Below are 21,555 nucleotides of genomic sequence, written 5' to 3'. Positions count from 1 at the left end.
TATTTGTTGTGTAACGGGAGTAAAAATGTTGTCAGAAAATATTGTTATGATTTGGGCCCATATAATAAGTCAAAGAAACACTATACAATACTCTACATGCTGTTATGAGATCACCTTACCAACGGCAAACGCATTAGTTGTATCAGTAGCCTACGTTGTAATGCTTTTATTAGCCTACAATTATTATAATTCCTGTTCGTCAAACACTTCAATTTCCCTCAAAAGAACACCGTTTGCTTGTAATACATTTCTTCAACCACTAGAAATGGTCTGAGATATTATTGGAGAAATGCACACTTTCCTGTCAAGTTTAAGATTTGATACTTGCCAACCTTTGCGGGAAAAGTCCCGCATGCAAGGATAATATTTTTTTGTGCACTGTTGATAAATGAGGCCCCTGGTCCTAAGGTTAACCATACACCAGTGAATGGCTAGGCTAATGCAGCTCTCCTGGGTGCTGTGAGGATAGCGCTGATGCAGCATACTGCTGAGGGTCAGTGTCTGTGGTCCAACCCCAGTGTCACTATGTGGTCTGGCCTGGAGAATAGGAGCCCTTCCCTGGTCATATCCCCCTCCCTGTGGGGAGTCCCCGGGGTGCTCTGATGGAGCGCCCTATTGATCCAGACCATTTATATTTCATTGAGTCGTTAAACGGCTGAATAATTCATACTTCAGTAATTAGCACCGGGTTTTATGAGAGAGAGGTTAGGGCTGCAGTCGAAACATGCTGACTTTGTTTTGATAGCCATCAGCAGCTACACCTTCTTTCCTTTCTTTTCACAACCTTATTCATGCACTGTGGTTGCACTCCTGTATTTCTCCATGTGATCACCTCAGCCCTGAGATAAAGCAGGCATTTCCTGCCAAAGACAGCGTCAACCCATTACTACGAAAGCAGGGAAACGCATACCGTGCATAATGTCATTTCTCAACAGATAGTCCTACATCTAAACAAGGCTGTGTTAGATGGACAGCAGGAATCTAGGCTGGGAGGAGACAAAAGCAGTAGGATGTATAAAGCCAAGGCCATTGAGTTCCTTGATGTGTATCTCACTCCTGGCTGCCACACGTCCAGAGCACAGCAGGGAATTGGTTGCCGGCTTCAATTAGATGATCTGCTACAATAGTGGATCAGGGCCGGGCCCAGCATGTAATAAACACCCTGATGCCTGCTCAGTGTCATCGATTGTACAGTAGCTCTTGGGGAAGGCAATGCTGGCTTGGGAGGAGTGATGTGGCACTCTGAGGTTATCTTTATAGATTCCACACACAACCCACGCCCATGTTGTTGCCTTTTCATCGGCTGCAGGGAAGGATTCTAATTTGTAGAGGGGTTATTTTTGAAGTGTTAAAACATCCCTCTGGCTGGCTGTGAATCGAAGTGCCTCCACAGACCATTCCAGTAGAGCCTGTTATATCTACACTAGGAGTAGTATGTCTCGATATACTCTGAATGGTTTCCAAGGAATTCCGTTGTATACAAACATAGCATTAGCTAATGCTTTCAGAATGTTGACACACTCATCTAGCGCCATTACAACAATCAACAGATCTGTAGGGTGCAGTTCTATTACAACAGTCAAAAGATCTGTAGGGTGCAGTTCTATTACAACAGTCAAAAGATCTGTAGGGTGCAGTTCTATTACAACAGTCAAAAGATCTGTAGGGTGCAGTTCTATTACAACAGTCAACAGATCTGTAGGGTGCAGTTCTATTACAACAGTCAACAGATCTGTAGGGTGCAGTTCTATTACAACAGTCAACAGATCTGTAGGGTGCAGTTCTATTACAACAGTCAACAGATCTGTAGGGTGCAGTTCTATTACAACAGTCAACAGATCTGTAGGGTGCAGTTCTATTACAACAGTCAAAATATCTGTAGGGTGCAGTTCTATTACAACAGGCAACCGATCTGTAGGGTGCAGTTCTATTGCAACAGTCAACCGATCTGTAGGGTGCAGTTCTATTACAACAGTCAACCGATCTGTAGGGTGCAGTTCTATTACAACAGTCAACCGATCTGTAGGGTGCAGTTCTATTACAACAGTCAACCGATCTGTAGGGTGCAGTTCTATTACAACAGTCAACCGATCTGTAGGGTGCAGTTCTATTACAACAGTCAACCGATCTGTAGGGTGCAGTTCTATTACAACAGTCAACCGATCTGTAGGGTGCAGTTCTATTGCAACAGTCAACCGATCTGTAGGGTGCAGTTCTATTACAACAGTCAACCGATCTGTAGGGTGCAGTTCTATTACAACAGTCAACCGATCTGTAGGGTGCAGTTCTATTACAACAGTCAACCGATCTGTAGGGTGCAGTTCTATTACAACAGTCAACAGATTTGTAGGGTGCAGTTCTATTACAACAGTCAACAGATTTGTAGGGTGCAGTTCTATTACAACAGTCAACAGATTTGTAGGGTGCAGTTCTATTACAACAGTCAACAGATTTGTAGGGTTCAGTTCTATTTCAAGTTATAGAGAGACCAAGGCCAAGTGACTAAACCATAAGTAACACCATCAAAGACTATTAATTGTTTTAAGTTGCATTTCCAAGATCGAAATCAAGACCCATGCTGTTCTGCTGATCTAGCGGGATCTGATCAGTGACTGAGAACCACCACCAGGAGGGAGTAGTAACAACCGTTCCTGTCGGAGGTAGGCAGTCTGTCTAGTGTGTCTACCTGCCTATTGAGCCATATCACCCTGGAGAGTGGCGCCAACTTGGGGAAGCCAGGAGTCAGGGGTTGGAGCCTCACTGAAGTAACCCTAGAGCCCTGGCAGCACTGTACGATCCAACATGGCTGCCCTGTTGGCAGTGTCTGTGTCGATTAGGGCAGAGACTGCGGAAAGTGAATTGCTCTTCTCAAGGCTCCTCTACAGACTCTCCTTTCAGCAGAAAGGTCTTAGCAGCAAAGCTGTGCCTAATCTCTCACTTTGTCTGGCTAGGTGTAACTTCTCGTCTCTGAAGCTCCTCACAGCGCTCTCCTCTCTCTGTATTGGAGTAATAATTTGAGCGGGGATATGCATCTCTGAGGTAATGCCTCCATCTACAATCCCATTGATAGCATAGCCTTATATATGATATCTACACATTACTTCTCTGTCCTCATCTGACTGGTGTAGAAGGAATCCGAGCTTTGCCTTGGTGCCAAAGTTCTGGACTTAAGGGCAAGAGGACTGTATTGACATTGGACAAGGGTGGCATTGAATGACAATTAATGGGCTTCTGGTTGCCATTGGGAATTGCATAGGACCGAGATTCCCATGAGGGAAATAGCCAGGATGAACTTTAGGGACAACTCTGGATCATAATGCCTGCCTAACATTACTCTGCCTGGGGCTCTTGAAATATAGTCAATCCCAAGGACACAGCCTTTTTAGGTTAGTTTCCACTGCTGATCACCATCCTCCCTCGTCAGCCAGTCAGACAGGCCTTACATAAGCAGCCCAGGAGGACAGTCGAGATGATGAGGTAATGCCTGTCAGTGTGTATTAAGGCAGCTCTCTGAGTGGGGGAGAGTAGGGATAGTACTCTGCTCTGCTGTACTGCTTGGTGGCGATAGCTTCTGTAGTGCATTTCTCACTGGAGCTGTGTTTGGGGGTTTGGAGCGAGACGACAGTACGACACACTCTCACTCCTCAGGTAGAGGCAAATGAGGAAACCCACTGCAAGGTCAGTCAAAGGGCGACTGCAGTCCTCACAGAGCTGGATGAAATGAACATCAGAGCCGAGCGGGTGTGGAGGGAGAAGTCTACATCACTCAGCCTGAATAGCAAGTACTGTGAGAACAACCTTCATTTAGTTTCTCAGGTCTTGAGAGTGAAAAGTCTTCGATCTTCCACAAAGTAGTTTTTTCCTCCCTTCAACGACAAGGGAAGTAACAGATGCCTTTCAGTGGAGCGATTTAGGGTTCTGTCACCCCAAAAGTATTGAAAACCACGTACTTGCACAGTTTTGGACTGTAACAGTTTTGTACTGCCCACTTGCTACCATACATGACTGATTCACCAGTGCTGTGGTTGTATATGATTCTTGGGTTTAGAACGTACTGTTCAGCATAGACCAGTAAGTCACCATCTTTGCAAGGACACACTATATGCCTGTACAACCTTCAAATCTCAGTCCCCTCCCTCTACCCCAGCCCCCTGGATAAGGTCATTGACATGAATGTGATATTTGAGAAAGAATAGCTCTGTTAATTAGCCACAGTCATTCTTGAGACTGAAAGGGTAATGTTTCACACCCACATCCCCTCTCTCCACCCCCCTACCCCTGTCTCTGCCAAACCCAACACTCTGACATTTAAACAAGCTGCTTGATATTTTGCCAAAGACAGAAAAAAGGAACACTCGCTCTAACTGGCTCACAACAGTGATCACAATCCATTTGACTTGAATAGTCCCTGTTGAAATGTTTTCTGAGGGAAGTTCTGCCAGCACAGAGGCTCTCTGTATGCGGATACGTTACAGTCTTCATTAATGCTGAGTTCCTCCGTTAAGAAAAATAAAATGCACTTGTCTTTTCCAACTAGCAGTGACTTTGCTGACAAGTACTTGGTCGAGAGAAAACGTACCTGCTACGATTGTGATGTGGTGCTGTCTCACCTCGCTATCTGAAGATGAATGCTCCAATGGAAGTCGCCCTGGATAAGAGTGTCTGCTAAATGACTAAAATGTGAAAATGTCCTCATTAATGCTGAGATCCTCCATTAAGAAAGCTATTGGTATGGTCAGGAGGGGGCACAATGAAAAATAATAATACCTCTATTTCATAAGAGCAGTGTGGGAATTGTGTGGTAAAGATCTCCTCAGTCAGATTTTAGGCCTACTGTTAAAACAGGAATTAAACAATTACAGCCTACAATGAAGTGCTCAAAACCCCATTCCTGTCCATACCCCCAAAATCTCAATCCATTCAAAGTTTATTCTAGTAAACAGATTAGCAGATGTTAAAGCAGGTGCAGCGAAATGCTTGTTTCTAGCCCCAGCAGTGCAGTAAGTGTCTAACAGTACACAACTAATATCTAATAATAATACTAATACACAAACAATCCCAAGAAAAATAGATAAGAAGAAACAAGAGAGACGAAATATCAGAACTCTCCCCGCCCTCTCCTTCCCATGCGCTGACTCGTGATGTGGATGGACTGACAGAAGCTCTCGGGCAGGGATGTTCAGCCACCGTTAACTAAAACTGGAGCTCTTAGCGCTCCTGGACAGAACTAGCTGAAAAGCCCGATGTTTGCCCACTGAATGTCAAACATGTGTCGGTTAAAAGCTGCAAGAGGCAGGGATGGAAGATGAGGGAGAAATAGAGGGGACTTGCATAGAGAGGACAGATAGCATGGACATGGTTGAGGAATGCATTCAGAAAGTTTTCAGACCCCTTCCCTTTTCCCACATTTTGTTACGTTCCCAGCCTTATTCTAAAAATGATATCTGAAAAAAACATCAATATACACACAATACCCCATAATGACAAAGTAAATGTATTAAAAATAAGAAACAGAAATACCTTATTTACATAAGTATTTAGACCCTTTGCTCTGAGATGGGAAATTGAGCTCCGGTGCATCCTGTTTCTATTGATCATCCTTGAGATGTTTCTACCACTTGATTGGAGTCCATTTGAGGTATATTCAATTGATTGGACATGATTTGGAAAGGCACACATCTGTCTATATAAGGTCCTACAGTTGTCAGTGCATGTCAGAGCAAAAACCAAGCCATGAGGTTGAAGGAATTGTCCATAGAGCTCAGAGACAGGATTGTGTTTAGGCACAGATCTGGGGAAGGGTACCAAAAAATTTAAATGGAAGAAGTTTGGAACCACCAAGTCTCTTCCTAGAGCTGGCCGAACTGAGCAATCGGAGGAGAATGGCCTTGGTCAGGAAGGTGACCAGGAACCCCATGGTCACTCTGACAGTGCTCCAGAGTTCCTCTGTGGAGATGGGAGAACCTTTCAGAAGGACAAGCATCTCTGCAGCACTCCACCAATCAGGCCTTTATGGTAGAGTGGCCACTCCTCAATAAAAGGCCTGCTTGGAGTTTGCAAAAAGGAACCTAAAGGACTCTCAGACCATTAGAAACAATATTCTCTGGTCTGATGAAACCAAGATTGAACTCTTTGGCCTGAATGCCAAACGTCACATCTGAAAGAAACCTAGCACCATCCCTACGGTGAAGCATGATGGTGGAAACATCATGCTGTGGGGATGTTTTTCAGCAGGAGGGACTGGGAGACTAGTCAGGATCGAATGAAAGAGGAACTGAGAAACGTGAATAGATCCTAGATGAAAACCTGCTCCAGAGCGCTGGGGCAAAAGTTCACCTTCTAACAGGACAACGACCCTAATCACACAGCCAAGACAATGCAGGTGTGGCTTCGGGACAAGTCTCTGAATGTCCTTGAGTGGCCGAGCCAGAGCCTGAACTTGAACAGATCAAACATCTATGGAGAGAGCTGAAAATAGCTGTGCAGCGATACTCCCGATCCAACCTGACAGAGCTTGAGAGAATGGGAGAAACTCCCCTAATACAGGTGTGCCAAGATTGTAGCGTCATACCCAAGAAGACTCAAGGCTCTAATCATTGCCAACGGTGCTTCAAAAAAGTTATGTAAATGTGATGATGTTTTTGCTTTTGTTATTATGGGGTATTGTGAGTAGGTTGATGGGGGGGGGGGATTTAATCAATTTTTGAATAAGGCTGTGTGACAAGTCAATGGGACTGAATACTTTCCGAATGCACTGTACTTAGGTAACTCTGTGTAGGTGAGGTAGTGAAAGGGCCCTTTGGGTGAGGTAATAAAATAGCTATTAGGAGCTCAAAGACAGAGCGATGGAGGGAGGTAAAGCGAGAGAGAGGAGAGAAATGAGGTAGAGTGGATCTGAGTCACTGAGTGCCTTCTTTCCCTGGAGACGAAATCCTAGGTTCCCAAATTTGGGTTCAAGACAATTTCATCTTAAAACAATTTGATGTTTGAATCAGATGTATAAAATTGCCATGTTTGTATCATTTTAAACCATACTATTAGTCTGTCTATTGGGTTAGCCACAACGTCATCAACAAAGCACAAAACCAATCAAATGGATTGGTAACAATCGGATATCGTTAAAATGTTTACTTATGTGTAACAATTTGGCTTGTTAGACACAGTATAAAAGGTCACATTGAGAGGTAGAGACGCTCTAAGGATAGTCCTCCACAAGACAGGCCCAAATCCTCTAGTAAACCAGTTAAAGAAGGTCTGAAGGGGTCATAACTCACTTCAGTGTGGACAGCCAGGCCTGACGAAGACTTCATCACCAGAGGTAAATGGGAGCCTGTCATCCTCTGTGATTTCTGTACACCAAATGCCTATAGATCCCATTCCCTGGGGCCAGAATATCTAGTTCCCTGACACAGGAGGCTTGAAAATTTAATCCGGAGCGGCTGTGGAGTCATTTGATGTGATGGTGGTGATGTGACAGAAATGCAGTGTCATTTCACGCACTTTGACCCCAAGCTCTAGTGGCAGAAACAACTGGTGACCCGGCGGTGACCTATAGGAGGGGGGTCAGTTGCCCTGCTCATGTGATGCGCTGCATGGGGTCAGATATATACTAACAGGTGGAATAACGTTACATGTATGGGGTGTTCTGAAAGTAGAGCGGTACATTCCAGAAGATTATCTGAGCTCCATTTCTAGAGCACAGTACACTGATTGAGCCTATGTCTTCTGGCCACAAGGAAATACTCCATGAACTTTATTGCAACGGCTGCAAAAAAAAAAAGTATTTTACTTGTGCCTTAACCTAGCTCTAGCCTACCGTACAGTACAACATAACACAGTATACTGTAGTACACAGTTTGCTCTGGAACAAAAGCCCACCCAAAGTCTATGCACAGATTAAACACAGTCCTAGACATGTGTTGACATCATCAGTGTCAGCGTAATAGAAGCGCGGTTGTACTTTTCTTATCAGCCTTCCCCAGAGCACAGCTCAAATCAACAGCGACAAACAAAGGCATCTGACGAAAAACCCCAGTGCAGTGCAACGCCGGGGCATAAATCTCCCTCCATCTCCTCTCTCTCCCTCCGCTCTCTCCCTCCTCTCTCTCTCTTCTCTTCTCTCCCTGACTGTTCCAGAAATATATTTTAAGAAGGATCCCTGACAGCTCTAATATTGTCTCCCCCAACATCACCATGAGTGAGTTTCAGTGCGTAGAAGTATCAAATCAACCCACTCCCTCTCCTCTGCCCTCCTCAGCCCCTTCTCTCCCTCTCCTCAGCCCCTTCTCTCCCTTTCCTCAGCCCCTTCTCTCCCTTTCCTCAGACCCTTCTCTCCCTCTCCTCAGACCCTTCTCTCCCTCTCCTCAGACCCTCTCCCTGGCTGCCCTCAGTCAAGCTTTGCTCCATGTTATTCTGTCCATCAGATGTACTGTATATCTGTGCTTTGTATGCAGATGAGCTGTTGTCCTGGGGATGGGAAATAGATGTTGAATTGACTGCTGTGGTGTATAAGCACTGTGAGGTTGAGGGGGTTAACACTGACCGCTCCAAGGGCAATAGGAACACACACGCACACTAGGAGTTGGAATGCTTTTTATTTCTTCATGGAAACCAGATAAGACCATGACACTTTAAGATGTTAACGGCGGCGGCGCTTTCACTTGAACTTGTGAATCCCTGAACTGACATGTCATGGAATACTATGATGGTTAGTGGGTGGAGGTCAGGGAAGGGCTTTACATCAACACATGAATAACTGTCGCTCTCTGGAACACCATCTGCCCATCCCTTCAGCAAGGAGAGGCGGCGCTCCAAGGGCATTCACTCCTCGACACACCTTAATAAACTGACCAATCTAATAACAGTGTTATACTGTAATCTTCACTCACTCCAATTGGGCTCTAACCGGAAGGTCCCCGTGTAGGACGGGTTAGTGACAGACGACAAGGGCTGTGTGTGTGTGTGTGTGTAGGGGTGGGTGTTTTGGCTCAGGGTTGACAGTGCATTTTCCTGACACAAGCTGACACGATGGAACAAAAACCTAGCATGACGCTTGAGTATCGGTGAACAGACACTATGGCTTGGAAGGGACACGTGACAGTGACATGAGTGAACACATGAGCGACTGTATATAATGTAGTGTTTAATGGTTCTGACGGAGTCTCCCCTCTACACAGGGACAGAGAGAGGAGAAGGAGAGAGGCGTCGCTCTGAAAGGTCAGAGGGCGTGCAGCCAGGCAGCACAGCTCGTGGACACAGCACGAACACCACCCAGTGACATTTACAAGCACAGGAACAAAGGCTGTAGGCTGCTGAGTAAGCACTCCATGTCACCAACTACTTATTGACTCCTACTAAAAGGCTCACTATAGTTTCTCCGGGGTCATTAACTGGTTTTACAGATGGGATAGTGTAGCAGAGTAGCGTGAATAGACAGAAGTATGTTATAAATGATGTATAATTGACTTTAAAACGTTTACCACTGACATTAAATCGTTCCACTTACACCCCCCCCCCCTCTCAGTTCACCATCTGTATTTGGGTTATTAGAAATAACCTTTTTGGTGGTGGCTGGCCAGAATCCAACCAAAAATAGGCCTAAATCCTAGACATAGAAGTTAGTGGCTGTCTGGATAACATAATACAGAACATCATCCACAGTCCCTCGAACACGGCTCTGGGTTATATCATCAGCATCACAGTATTCTCATGCGCCTGAGTTCTGGGATCTCTGTCTTTGTTGGTTAAATGGGAGCAGCTGTGTGCTAGTCCTGTGGGTAGGGAATGTGTGAAAGCCTATGTTTGGACTTGAGGAAGAAGTGATACAGTAGGAACCTGCAGAGCCAAAGACGCACTTGAGGGATTTCACTAACCTGCAGACACATTATTATATGTTCTCTCTCATTCTTCAATTGTTTCCTGTATTGACACATCCAGTCATTGACCTCATGGCATTATTCAGGACCACGGTAACCTCTCTTACCCTGGCTAACGGAGTGTGGGCAGATCCTGTTGTTCCCGAGTCTCCACATCTGTGTCTCTGCACAGACAGTCAGGATGGGTGAATAATCACCCTAGGTATGACCTCTCTCTCTGCTTCAGTGAATACTAATAAGGAACCAGGTGTATCAAACCTCCGAGGGGCCATATTCTGACGGGCAGGACAACAGGAATCTCATCACCACTGCTACCTTCAAGTACTAGGCTAATAACACTCCCACTATGCTCATCTGGTCCACACTGTTGGCCTGTGATGTTAGGCTTTTCCCTTGTCTCCCCTGAAGAGAGTCCTATTATGGATCAATGTGAATTAGGTTAGTTTCTGGAAACCGTGACCCAGCATGCTGAGGATTCATTTGGGGAATTGTGACACACAGGGGAAGGCTCATGTATCACAAACAAACATTGATATTGGGTATCAAGACAGAGCTAAACAAGTGTACACTGCACTTCCTCTCCAACAAAACTATTAGTATTACTTCATCTGACAGGTGTGATACTGTATGGAACTTCTCATGGCCTTTGAGTCAGGGAGCAGAGAGCAGTTACTCAGTGGACTTAACCTCATCACAACCTGTGCTGTGCGTCATGCAACTGAGCTGGTGGCCTGCTTTTCAGCTTCCTGATGGGGAGAGGCCTGTGACAAAAAAACAACACCTATGGCAGCAAGTAATATCTTGGCTGGGGTTTTGCAAGAAGTAAAAGGATAGAGAAAAATGGCCTAAACCCAATCACAAACCATCCTCAAACAGAAGGCCATGTCTATAAACAACAAGAGCTGGCAAGAGCTGGCCACACAGTATTTTCTGATCTTATTTGCCTTTTGTCTAGATTTTGTCTGATTTTCAGCTGATTTTCAGCTTTAATGTTTTTTATTTGAGTTATTTGAGTTATTTAGATGTCAACTAAAAACAATGTAATGATGAAAGAATGATGTGTGGGAAAATACATATATTCCATTATTGAAATTTCGCAGGGTCTATATTGGCCAGTTAGTGCTATTCCTCCCTCCTAGAGGCAGAAGGGAAGCTCAGGTCGACATCGGCATCTACAGTTGGTAGTACTTTAAATAACTTGACAGACTTGAGGATGAGAAAAGAAAGCTGAAAAGGTCTCCAGTTTCCACACACTTTAAAAAAACTGTATAGACCCCTGTAACCGTCAACCGCAGCCTTTTTTTCTGCCAGGCCAGGTGATGTGACACAACGCATGCAGGGGTCGACCTAGGACCGTACTTCGTAGTTCTACGTTAGAGCGGGACAAGTTAGTGTTACGAGCCAATGTTGCTCGGTTTGTTTATCGAACAGTTCGGGATTTTGCGTCTGGAGCTTTCGATTTGATGAACACACATTGGTCGTATGTCTAGGAGGACTGAATGCACATTTTACACGTGTTAAATTAGGTGTGAACGCTGACCGTAACTGTTTCTATGTTGATTTTCTCATCTTCCACCGCAAAGGCTACAATTCACTCTCAGTTTAAGGTAAGGGCGCAGTTTCTGCATGATGACTGTTCTCATCTAATTCAAGACAAAACTCTCCCACTTTATAACAAAATGTCACTTTTAAATTACGTAGGCCTAATTACAGCCTAAATATTTTGGCAGGTATACTGTATCGTGATTACAGCTATAGGTAGTAAGGCTACCTTTTTACAAAATGTTTTATAAACCCCAATGAGATTATCATAAATGAGGTGTTGAGTTTTTTGCAAATCTTAAACATTAAAAACAAGCAACATAGTCTAATAAACTCAATTTATACAGTATCAGTGCATGTAATCTTTGTTATGAAATCAAACATTTCAAATTGTAGACAGCCACATACCATGGCTTTTGGCTTTGTGTTGAAGTTTTTGGCTGAAGTTTTTGCGCTGCGTAATTGGCCCAGTGACAGGAATGTGAGGGTTGACGACTGTGTACATACACCAGCCATAACAAACATGTATTTCCATAATTCCGTTAGTTAGTCCACTGTCTTGCGAATATATATATTGTGGATGTATACATTCGTAGTGAGGGCTTTCAGCCTAGATCGTTCCGTTGCCTGGGGTCTTTGTACCAACGAGTGTCCATTCACTTTTGTGTTGCATAAAATATGTGCTTCCGGAAGTTGTTTGTGTAGGCTTATTTGTCAATTTTTTTTTTATTGATTATGATTGTACATTTTTTTTCGTTGCACCTGCTGCTATATGATTGATCAAATTAATCAACGACCAACGAGACAACTAAAGGTAATTAGAACTTCACAGGACTCAAGCATGTTTATGCGAATCAAGGTGCAACCAATTATAATTATGCGTGCATTGGCATCTCTCCTAAAACTATTTCTCTCAGATATCGTCATGTACACTAGGCCTATTGGCTAATGTTTGCCTTCCCCTGTGTTTCTGTCAGCGCAGCAAAACGTAAAGGTTTTTAAAGGCACCAATTTTGAAATGGAATAACCTATTGAAGCAATATCTTGCATGCAGCCGTTCCTATTTATTTATCCGTTAACATCTGTAACTTTGGGTGAATGTTTACGCATTCACTTCATTTACGCATTCACTTCAGACATATTGTGTGGGCAAGTGCTCTGACATTCGTTGTCGATTCAACAGTTTCTGCTTCGCCATCTCGCGTATCAAGGTGAGTTATTTATTTTAGTGGCTTGAGACTTGCTCCACTTTCCGTGGACTCCTACTTATGGGCAATATGCTTGCTTGGACTACTTTTGACTAGACATCTAATACTGTAAGTTATCAGCTTAATTGGCTGGTCCGTGACAATGTATGTCAACGATATTTTACATGAAGAGCGTCTGTTGCCGGCTGTTGTTTCGGTAATTGGCACTTGTGCGTAAAGTTCTAGCCTAAATAACACAATGTTTCGCCAACGCTTATTTACTTTCTTAGTCGCTGAATTGTTTCTAATGTTATACATGATTCCAATAGCATGTGGCTAACCATAATATCATGTAATGTATTTAAATCGTGAAAGTTGGTTAGGCTATGCGTAGGCTAAAAAACAACGCGCTTATTTTGGCTACTGGTTTCCTTCAGACTGTTTTATAAGTAAACACTAGCATACAACAAGCAAACAATTGAATAGATGGTTATTGTCAATGCTGCTTAATCTGCTGCCCGGCCGCTCTTTTTGATTCTACAGTAGGCTACTTGACGCCTCGGGCTGATCAACACCGCTACTCCAAAGCGCGCGTTTAGTGCAACCGTCGATCGAAAGCGGACGTTAAACAATTGATTTCCATGCCCTAAATACATTGTTTTTATAAAACGCACAGAGCTAAACTTAACATAATCGATGGTGCATGTGTGTTAGGGATGGAATACAGCGCTCACTTTGTGGATCCTGTTGATCTGTGTGCTATTTGCCCGCGTGTTAGATGCCTTAGAAGAGCTCGTGTTGAATAGAATAGTCACTACAGGCTTCTAGAAAGCCAGATTTCGTCGGTTGTAGTGGATGGAATTTGCGGATACTCGATGTGTAGACGATTGCTCATTAGAGGTAATCTTAATTTGATGCCCTTTCCGTTTGTCTCTGACGTCGACTGACACGCGCTTTGAAGCCTTGCATTTATTTTCGTAGTTTTTTGGTCAGTTCCTTTGTCACAGCCGACGAGGTGGTTATTTTCGCATGCAGCATAGCGGTATTCCGGTTGGAAGCGTTTTTCTTTATCAATGTGCATTGATGTAGCAGAAAACGTGGAGGAGATAAGGTAAGAAAAGATAGTATTCAAATGATTGAAACGCTTTTACGATGGTAATGGTCCAGGGATACAACGGCGTTTCTTTTCCAATTTTCCAGATGCGCTTTTGTGAACTCAATTGTGTAGGCTATGTGATTAGAATGTATCAATAACTGGATACATCCATTGATAGCCTGCGCCAAACATGGAATCATAATAGCATCACAGGTTTGCTTTGTTTGTAGTCCTCTCTTGATAAAACATGTTTCATCAAAATGTAATCTTAAAAAGACTAATTGCCCTGTTTTCTAATTGTCTAACAGAACCCTTATCTCAGCACCTGGTACCTTTGGAAAGGATTTAATTGAAGAAACGTTCTACGAGCGATTGAAAGTATTTCCATTCTTGTCTAAATCGGGAATTACACGTCCAAACTGGGATCTATGAGCGGAAAAGTGGCGAAGCCAAAAGAAGATAAGGATGCTTCCAAGGGTAAGAATCGAGCCTTGCAATGCACAGATTGCTGCCCCTAAATCACTGGTTTAAAGCGACCGTGCGCTCATTCATCTCCCACACATCCTCTGCTCGCCCTTTGAGATTTCGGAAAACAATAGTTAGGCCAGCTACTGAATGGCGCGTCATAACACCATAGATGTGTCTAGCTGGTCTCGTTTTAGACCCGACCTGTAGCCATCTACAATTAGCACATGTTATAACCTAATTATTACGCACATACTGTATACTATTTATTGGTTTCATTATTTAAACCATTTCTGCAAATAATAATGAATTCATATAAAACCAAAAACCACAACAAAAATTAAACAGTGTAGTGCATTACAATAAGCATTGGTCAACCTACATGAAGAATGGTCGTGCTGTCGCTTTAACGTGATGGCAGTGAACAACAATGTCACTGGCATCCAGTTGAAATGTCCCCCTGTTGTTCTTTCTTGCACCTTTTACGCGGGTTTGCATTTGCCAAGCTCTCAACATCACATCCTAATCATACACAGGGGTGTTCCATGCCAAGTGATGACGTGAGCAGACCATTTGTTTTGGAAGCTCGTGCGCTAATGACTTATTGCGTGACAAATGGCCTCTGCATGTCTCTAGAAAAGCATCGGTTCGTCGGGATGTAAACTGGCGAACCATTGCCATGGAGACAAAGGGGAGGCAGGGTTACCAGAGAAACCTCTGGGAGATAAATCTGTGCACGCTCTACATCGAGGTTGTGTGCGACATTTCTCCCTATGGTACGCACAGGCTTTTATCCCTTTGTTTTGATTGATTGCTATTTTGTCAATTGAGGCAATCAATGGCAAGGCAACCTATCAAAACAGAATCTATCTAACAGCTGGAAACTGACAAAGAGGCAGTCAATGTGGAGTCATATCCAATTACAAAATAATTTATTCAGGATTAGTCTGCTATATATTAGTAGGCTATTTTGAATCTATCAATAAATAGCCTTTGATTCCATTGAAATGAATATTTGTTTTGATTATCTGCATATTCAAATTGTATTATGATTAAAGCAAATATTATATTTGAATTATAACCACTACCTTCCCTGGTTGTCATGTTTCCTCCTTTATTTGGTAAATACCGGGCTATTCAACCGAAACAGATATACATTTCAATCTGCTGACATCACATATTGTTGGTTTCAATGCATGTTATTCCAAACATGTTATTCTGTGACATTTCTCCAGCTCCAGAGCATGGATCTTTTTCTTTGTCCTCAAATGATTTTGTTCCTTTTTTTTGTTGTTCTGAGCATTGCTTTATTATTTGCCGGGGTAAATTGGACTTGCAGGTTAATGCAGTTGACTTGTGCATGCTGTCACTCATTGAAATGTTTTCACCTCAAGTTACCACTTCAGACGCCTAGGTCTGTGTTGACTCCCATTATACACCAGAGGTGGTTAGATTAATTCAGGTTTTAATTAAATTAATTTTAGTTTAGCCTCAGACACTAACCAGCACTTAGAGGACGAGTGAACAATCTACTAGGCATACGGCACTAGGTTTTAGAGATGTCAATAGTTGCCCATATGGTAGAGATGTCAATAGTTGCCCATATGGTAGAGATGTCAATAGTTGCCCATATGGTAGAGATGTCAATAGTTGCCCATATGGTAGAGATGTCAATAGTTGCCCATATGGTAGAGATGTCAATAGTTGCCCATATGGTTGAGATGTCAAAAGTTGCCCATATGGTAGAGATGTCAATAGTTGTCCATATGACCATCGCATTTTATTAACTGTCTTTGGAGTTAAGCTTTGGATCAATTCCACTGCTCTTTTTAAGAACAATATGGGATTGAAGGAAGGGATTTAAACCCTGGAAATAATGAAATGAAGTTCCAGCCTTAGTTTAATCCCTATGCTTGCGTAACAGTGGGACAACATGTTAGCACATGTCCCCAAAAGCTTTGACTCTTGGTGTTTCTTAAGGGCTCGATTCAATCCGCAGCGTTTAAGAACTGCGATATTGCGTGACTGAAATGTAAAAGTAATTCACGATTGAGCCCACATATGCAACATTTACCGTGAATGCGGTGTCTGAGAATGCGGGAACATTGCATTTCAATCGCGCGGATCTTCAGCACTACGGATTAAATCGAGCCCCCATGAAAGAAATGATATCCATTCTCTGTGCGTTGGCTCACTCAGTGAAAGGCCATCCTTCACCTCTTCATATGACTGGAGCACATCCTGTTCTAGCACATGTGATTACAGAACGGCAGTGAGCGAACAGTCTCAGGCAGGGAGACAGGGATACAGCCGCCTTCCAGTATCAAGGCAGGCAAATTATTTTGTGTTAGCCTCCACACGCCCTGGTGAGCCTGAATTGGTGTGTCAAAGCCCCATGACATAGCCGCTATATCCCGGCCTTAAACATAGCATTCCAGAGCCTGGGAAATCAATGACCTTTGACCCTCTTTTCTGGTCTTCTGACAGTCTCTTGGGATTGAATGTGTTGTGGGTTTGGGAATAGCCTAATACAGCAAAAAGCCCAAGTTCCAATTCATAATGGACAATGAAAGTTGTATTCTTCTCCATAAAGCACTCATCAAAGTGTAACAGTACTTTCTCTCTCCCAGACTTCTTTGGGGCCTGCATTTTTATAGACAGACCTCTTGGGTTGTGTTTGTCAGAGTCAGACAGTGGATTCATGCCTGCCTCTGGAACGGCCTATCCATGCCGCCATATTAATTCAGCCGAACAGCCCCATTGGCCAATCAATAAATATCCAGAGGAATGGGAGTTTGGAGTCACTGCTTTATGAATCACAAAGGAGCCAGCTCTTCCCTGCACTACTGTGACACCTGCGCTAAACTCTGGCTAAACAACACACTGCCTACAGTATCATTACCGTCTTTTGATCTAGTAGCTGGCTGGCTCTCTCGGAAGCCCACTTTAAATAGGATGGCGTCGATTCCAGGAAAAGACAATGGAGGAGATTAGAATAGTGCCTAAAGGGTCTTGTCGTCTTTTACACCAAATCACCATGATGGGGTTATGTTATTAACTCAACACTGCGTTTGGGGAATGTCATGGAGCTAAATCACCAACCAGGCACTGAGAAGTGATCCTTTAGTACAGTATACAGTGGGGCAAAAAAGTATTTAGTCAGCCACCAATTGTGCAAGTTCTCCCACTTAAAAAGATGAGAGAGGCCTGTAATTTTCATCATAGGTACACTTCAACTATGACAGACAAAATGAGGAAAGAGAATCCAGAAAATCACATTGTAGGATTTTTAATGAATGGTGGAAAATAAGTATTTGGTCACCTACAAACAAGCAAGATTTCTGGCTCTCACAGACCTGTAACTTCTTCTTTAAGAGGCTTCTCTTTCCTCCACTCATTACCTGTATTAATGGCACCTGTTTGAACTTGTTATCAGTATAAAAGACACCTGTCCACAACCTCAGTCACACTCCAAACTCCACTATGGCCAAGACCAAAGAGCTGTCAAAGGACACCAGAAACAAAATTGTAGACCTGCACCAGGCTGGGAAGACTGAATCTGCAATAGGTAAGCAGCTTGGTTTGAAGAAATCAACTGTGGGAGCAATTATTAGGAAATGGAAGACATACAAGACCACTGATAATCTCCCTTGATCTGGGGCTCCACGCAAGATCTCACTCAGTGGGGTCAAAATGATCACAAGAACGGTGAGCAAAAATCCCAGAACCACACAGGGGGACCTAGAGAATGACCTGCAGAGAGCTGGGACCAAAGTAACAAAGCCTACCATTAGTAACACACTATGCCGCCAGGGACTCAAATCCTGCAGTGCCAGACGTGTCCCCCTGCTTAAGCCAGTACATGTCCAGGCCCGTCTGAAGTTTGCTAGAGAGCATTTGGATGATCCAGAAGAAGATTGGGAGAATGTCAGATGAAACCAAAATATAACTTTTTGGTAAAAACTCAACTCGTCGTGTTTGGAGGACAAAGATTGTTGAGTTGCATCCAAAGAACACCATACCTACTGTGAAGCATGGGGGTGGAAACATCATGCTTTGGGGCTGTTTTTCTGCAAAGGGACCAGGACGACTGATCCGTGTAAAGGAAAGAATGAATGGGGCCATGTGTCGTGAGATTTTGAGTGAAAACCTCCTTCCATCAGCAAGGGCATTGAAGATGAAACGTGGTTGGGTCTTTCAGCATGACAATGATCCCAAACACACCGCCCGGTGGGGAACGTTTTGTGGCCAAGCAAGTCTCTTCTTATTATTGGTGTCCTTTAGTAGGGTTTTCTTTGCAGCAATTCGACCATGAAGACCTGATTCACGCAGTCTCCTCTGAGCAGTTGATGTTGAGATGTGTCTGTTACTTGAACTCGGTGAAGCATTTATTTTGGCTGCAATCTGAGATGCAGTTAACTCTAATGAACTCTGCAGCAGAGGTAACTCTGGGTCTTCCCTTCCTGTGGTGGTCCTCATGAGAGCCAGTTTCATCATAGCCCTTGCTGATTTTTGTGACTGCACTTGAAGAAACTTTTAAAGTTCTTGATTTTCCATAATGATGGACTGACATTTTTCTTTGATAATTTGAGCTACTCTTGCCAAAGTATGGACTTGGTCTTCTATCAAATAGGACTGTCTTCTGTATACTACCCCTACCATGTCACAACACAACTGATTGTCTCAAAGCTAAGCTAAGGATCCTGGGACTAAACACCTCCCTCTGCAACTGGATCCTGGACTTGCTGACGGGCAGCCCCCAGGTGGTGAGGGTAGGTAGCAACATCTGCCACGCTGATCCTCAACACTGGAGCTCCACAGGGGTGTGTGCTCAGTCCCCTCCTGTTCTCCATGTTCACCCACGAATGCACGGCCAGGCACGACTCCAACACCATCATTAAGTTTGCAGACGACACAACAGTGCTAGGCCTGATCAGACAACAATGAGACAGCCTATAGGGAGGACGTCTCTGATTCAACCAGGCAGGATCTCCATACAACGTCTCCTCATGTCTTTACTTCCCAACTATTTGGTCCTGCACAGCACATTTGACAAAGAGTATGTAACCCAATGAAATACATTGAAAAAATATACTTGTAGTTAGTACAGTAGTAGCACATGCATTTAGTATATTTATGAGTTCATGATTTAATTATAATTTCGTGTTAACACTGACAACATTTTCCAGAGTATAAACAAAGGAGATGTTGTGTCGGCAGCACCGGGCGGTGTGCCCTGTCAGTTTTCACGGTGCTGACGCAGATCTGTCTGCCCTAAGACGGCTGGCTCGCCGCTGCTCATCAGAGACTTGCCACTCTGCATTGCGCCGTGCCGCCCTGAGATGTTTGGGGATGTTCGGTGCTCTGTCTCTCCAGGTCCTCCATCACCGGGCAGTGTGGGCACTGACGGACAGCCTCTTTGACTGGCGAGGCACAGCTATTGGGGCTTTCTTGTTGGCCCTGTGTGTGTATCTGTCTGTGTGTCTGTCTGTGTGTCTGGCTGGCGTCCTCAGAGGCCTGCAATACCATTCAGCACCCAAATATATCCCCAAGGCATGTAAACTTGTGTGTTTTTGTCTCATGTGGTTAATCAAATCAAAGTTTATTTGTCACGTGCACCGAATACAACCGGTGTAGACCTTGTGAAATGCTTACTTACAGGCTCTAACCAACAGTGCATAAAAGGTGTTAGGTGAACAATAGGTAGGTAAAGGAATAAAACAGCAGTAAAAAGACAGGCTATATACAGTAGCGAGGCTATAAAAGTAGCGAGGCTACATACAGACACTGGTTAGTCAGGCTGATTGAGCTAGTATGTACATGTAGATATGGTTAAAGTGACTATGCATATATGATGAACAGTGAGTAGCAGTAGCGTAAAAGAGGGGTGGTGGGTGGCGGGACACAATGCAGATAGCCCGGTTAGCCAATGTGCGGGGGCACTTGTTGGTCGGGCCAATTGAGGTAGTATGTACATGAATGTATAGTTAAAGTGACTATGCATATATGACAAACAGAGAGTAGCAGCAGCGTAAAAGAGGGGTTTAGGGGGCACACTATGCAAAATGGCATGATCCTTTGGTGAAGTGACTTGCCAACATACCATTTCCTGGAGTTTTTGTTCGTACTGTAAAGCTGCTGTGACTGAACTGGTTGGTTTCAGTCAATTCATTTCAGTAACCATCCAAGGGTACAAGGCCTTACCACACAGTGCGTGTCATCCCCAAAACAATGATGTCAAAAAACAGTACTAAATCTAGTTCCTCTGGCATTTCATCATTGCGTGGCCGGGATCAGTGACCTGCCTTTAAAATCCCTTAAATACCTGGCTGTTATGATGCGTCAGCCAGGCTAATCCTGAAAGCTGTGGTTTTATGAGGTGAATGGGTTTGTATAACGCTGGGTTTCTGGGCCAGCACTGGACTGAATCATGCCTGGGCTCTGATTGCCATTTGCTGTACCACAGCAGTAATTATAGAGGGTGTCCGAATCCTCTCCTAATCCCATTGTCCACGTCTCCCCCTCTCTTTAACCTCACTCTTTTCCTCATTCCCTCTCTTTCTCCTCTCTATTCTCTATTCATCCGTACCCCTGACCCCTGACATCATGGTCTGCCATTGCTCCCTTGGTACACATCTAAGTTGGCCACATCAACTGCCTCTGCTTTCATTTGCGTTCAAAGGGATTGGCACGTTTTAATCCTCATTTAAAGAATGGACCAAGAGTGAAAACACCTCCTCATTGCTTGTCCTCATTACCAGATATTGAAATGCTCACACAGTGCCAATGAGATTTGAGAGTATGTAAGTGTGGATTTGACTCAAATTAGATGTAGTGATTAACTGCAGGGTGATTGTATCAAGCCAGGCTTGAAAGGGTACTTAAGTGATTATCTGTAAAGATTTAATTTGGCTGCAAGTCGTTTGTTCATGCCATGACTGATGTTAACGACCCAGTTATTGTTTATACAACAGTTCTCTCTCTCTCTCATCAAAGTAATGGCTCAAAGGATCACATGACCTCTTTCATGTAGGTGTGGGATTATGTATCGATTCAGGATGTTTGGATTACAGATTACAGCAGTGATTGGATTGTTTTAGATCCAGAAATGCACTACCATGCCCTGTAAAAAACATTTCTGTCCAAAGGTAATCCTCCATAATTGTGGTTATGTGTGTCAAACTGTGCTGATGACAATGACCTCTTCATACAGAGACAGAAAATTCTAATATTTCAGAGTAAGTGCCTTTACATGTGTTTATGCGTTTTGGGTGGGGGTCAAATTTAGATTTCGTTAAAATAGTGGCCATACTGACGGGAAAAGGGGATACCTAGTCAGTTTTAAAACTGACTGCATTCAACTGAAATGTCTTCCGCATTGAAGCCAACC

The 21,555-nt window shown here is 43.7% G+C and overlaps 1 protein-coding gene across 4 annotated transcripts in view; it reads left to right on the top strand.

Annotated features, from left to right (window-relative positions):
* The first annotated feature begins 11,193 nt into the window (after nt 1-11,193).
* fgf13a (fibroblast growth factor 13a) overlaps nt 11,194-21,555 on the top strand; it is a 210,481-nt gene continuing 200,119 nt past the window's right edge. For 2 of the 4 annotated variants that reach the window (XM_021583853.2, XM_021583848.2), the window contains exons 1-2: nt 13,172-13,715; nt 14,009-14,177. In XM_021583853.2, coding sequence (XP_021439528.1) covers nt 14,129-14,177 — 49 coding nt within the window. In that variant the 5' untranslated portion in view covers nt 13,172-13,715; nt 14,009-14,128. Of the gene's footprint in view, nt 11,483-12,430; nt 12,629-13,171; nt 13,716-14,008; nt 14,178-21,555 lie in introns of those variants that run through there. The other 2 variants (XM_021583849.2, XM_021583850.2) reach the window with 2 other exon arrangements.

This window comes from Oncorhynchus mykiss, chromosome 31 (assembly GCF_013265735.2).
Source record: "Oncorhynchus mykiss isolate Arlee chromosome 31, USDA_OmykA_1.1, whole genome shotgun sequence".
Taxonomy (NCBI): Eukaryota; Metazoa; Chordata; class Actinopteri; order Salmoniformes; family Salmonidae; genus Oncorhynchus; species Oncorhynchus mykiss.
The sequence above is the reverse complement of the archived record's forward strand: the minus strand, read 5'-3'. Positions and strand labels throughout refer to the sequence as shown.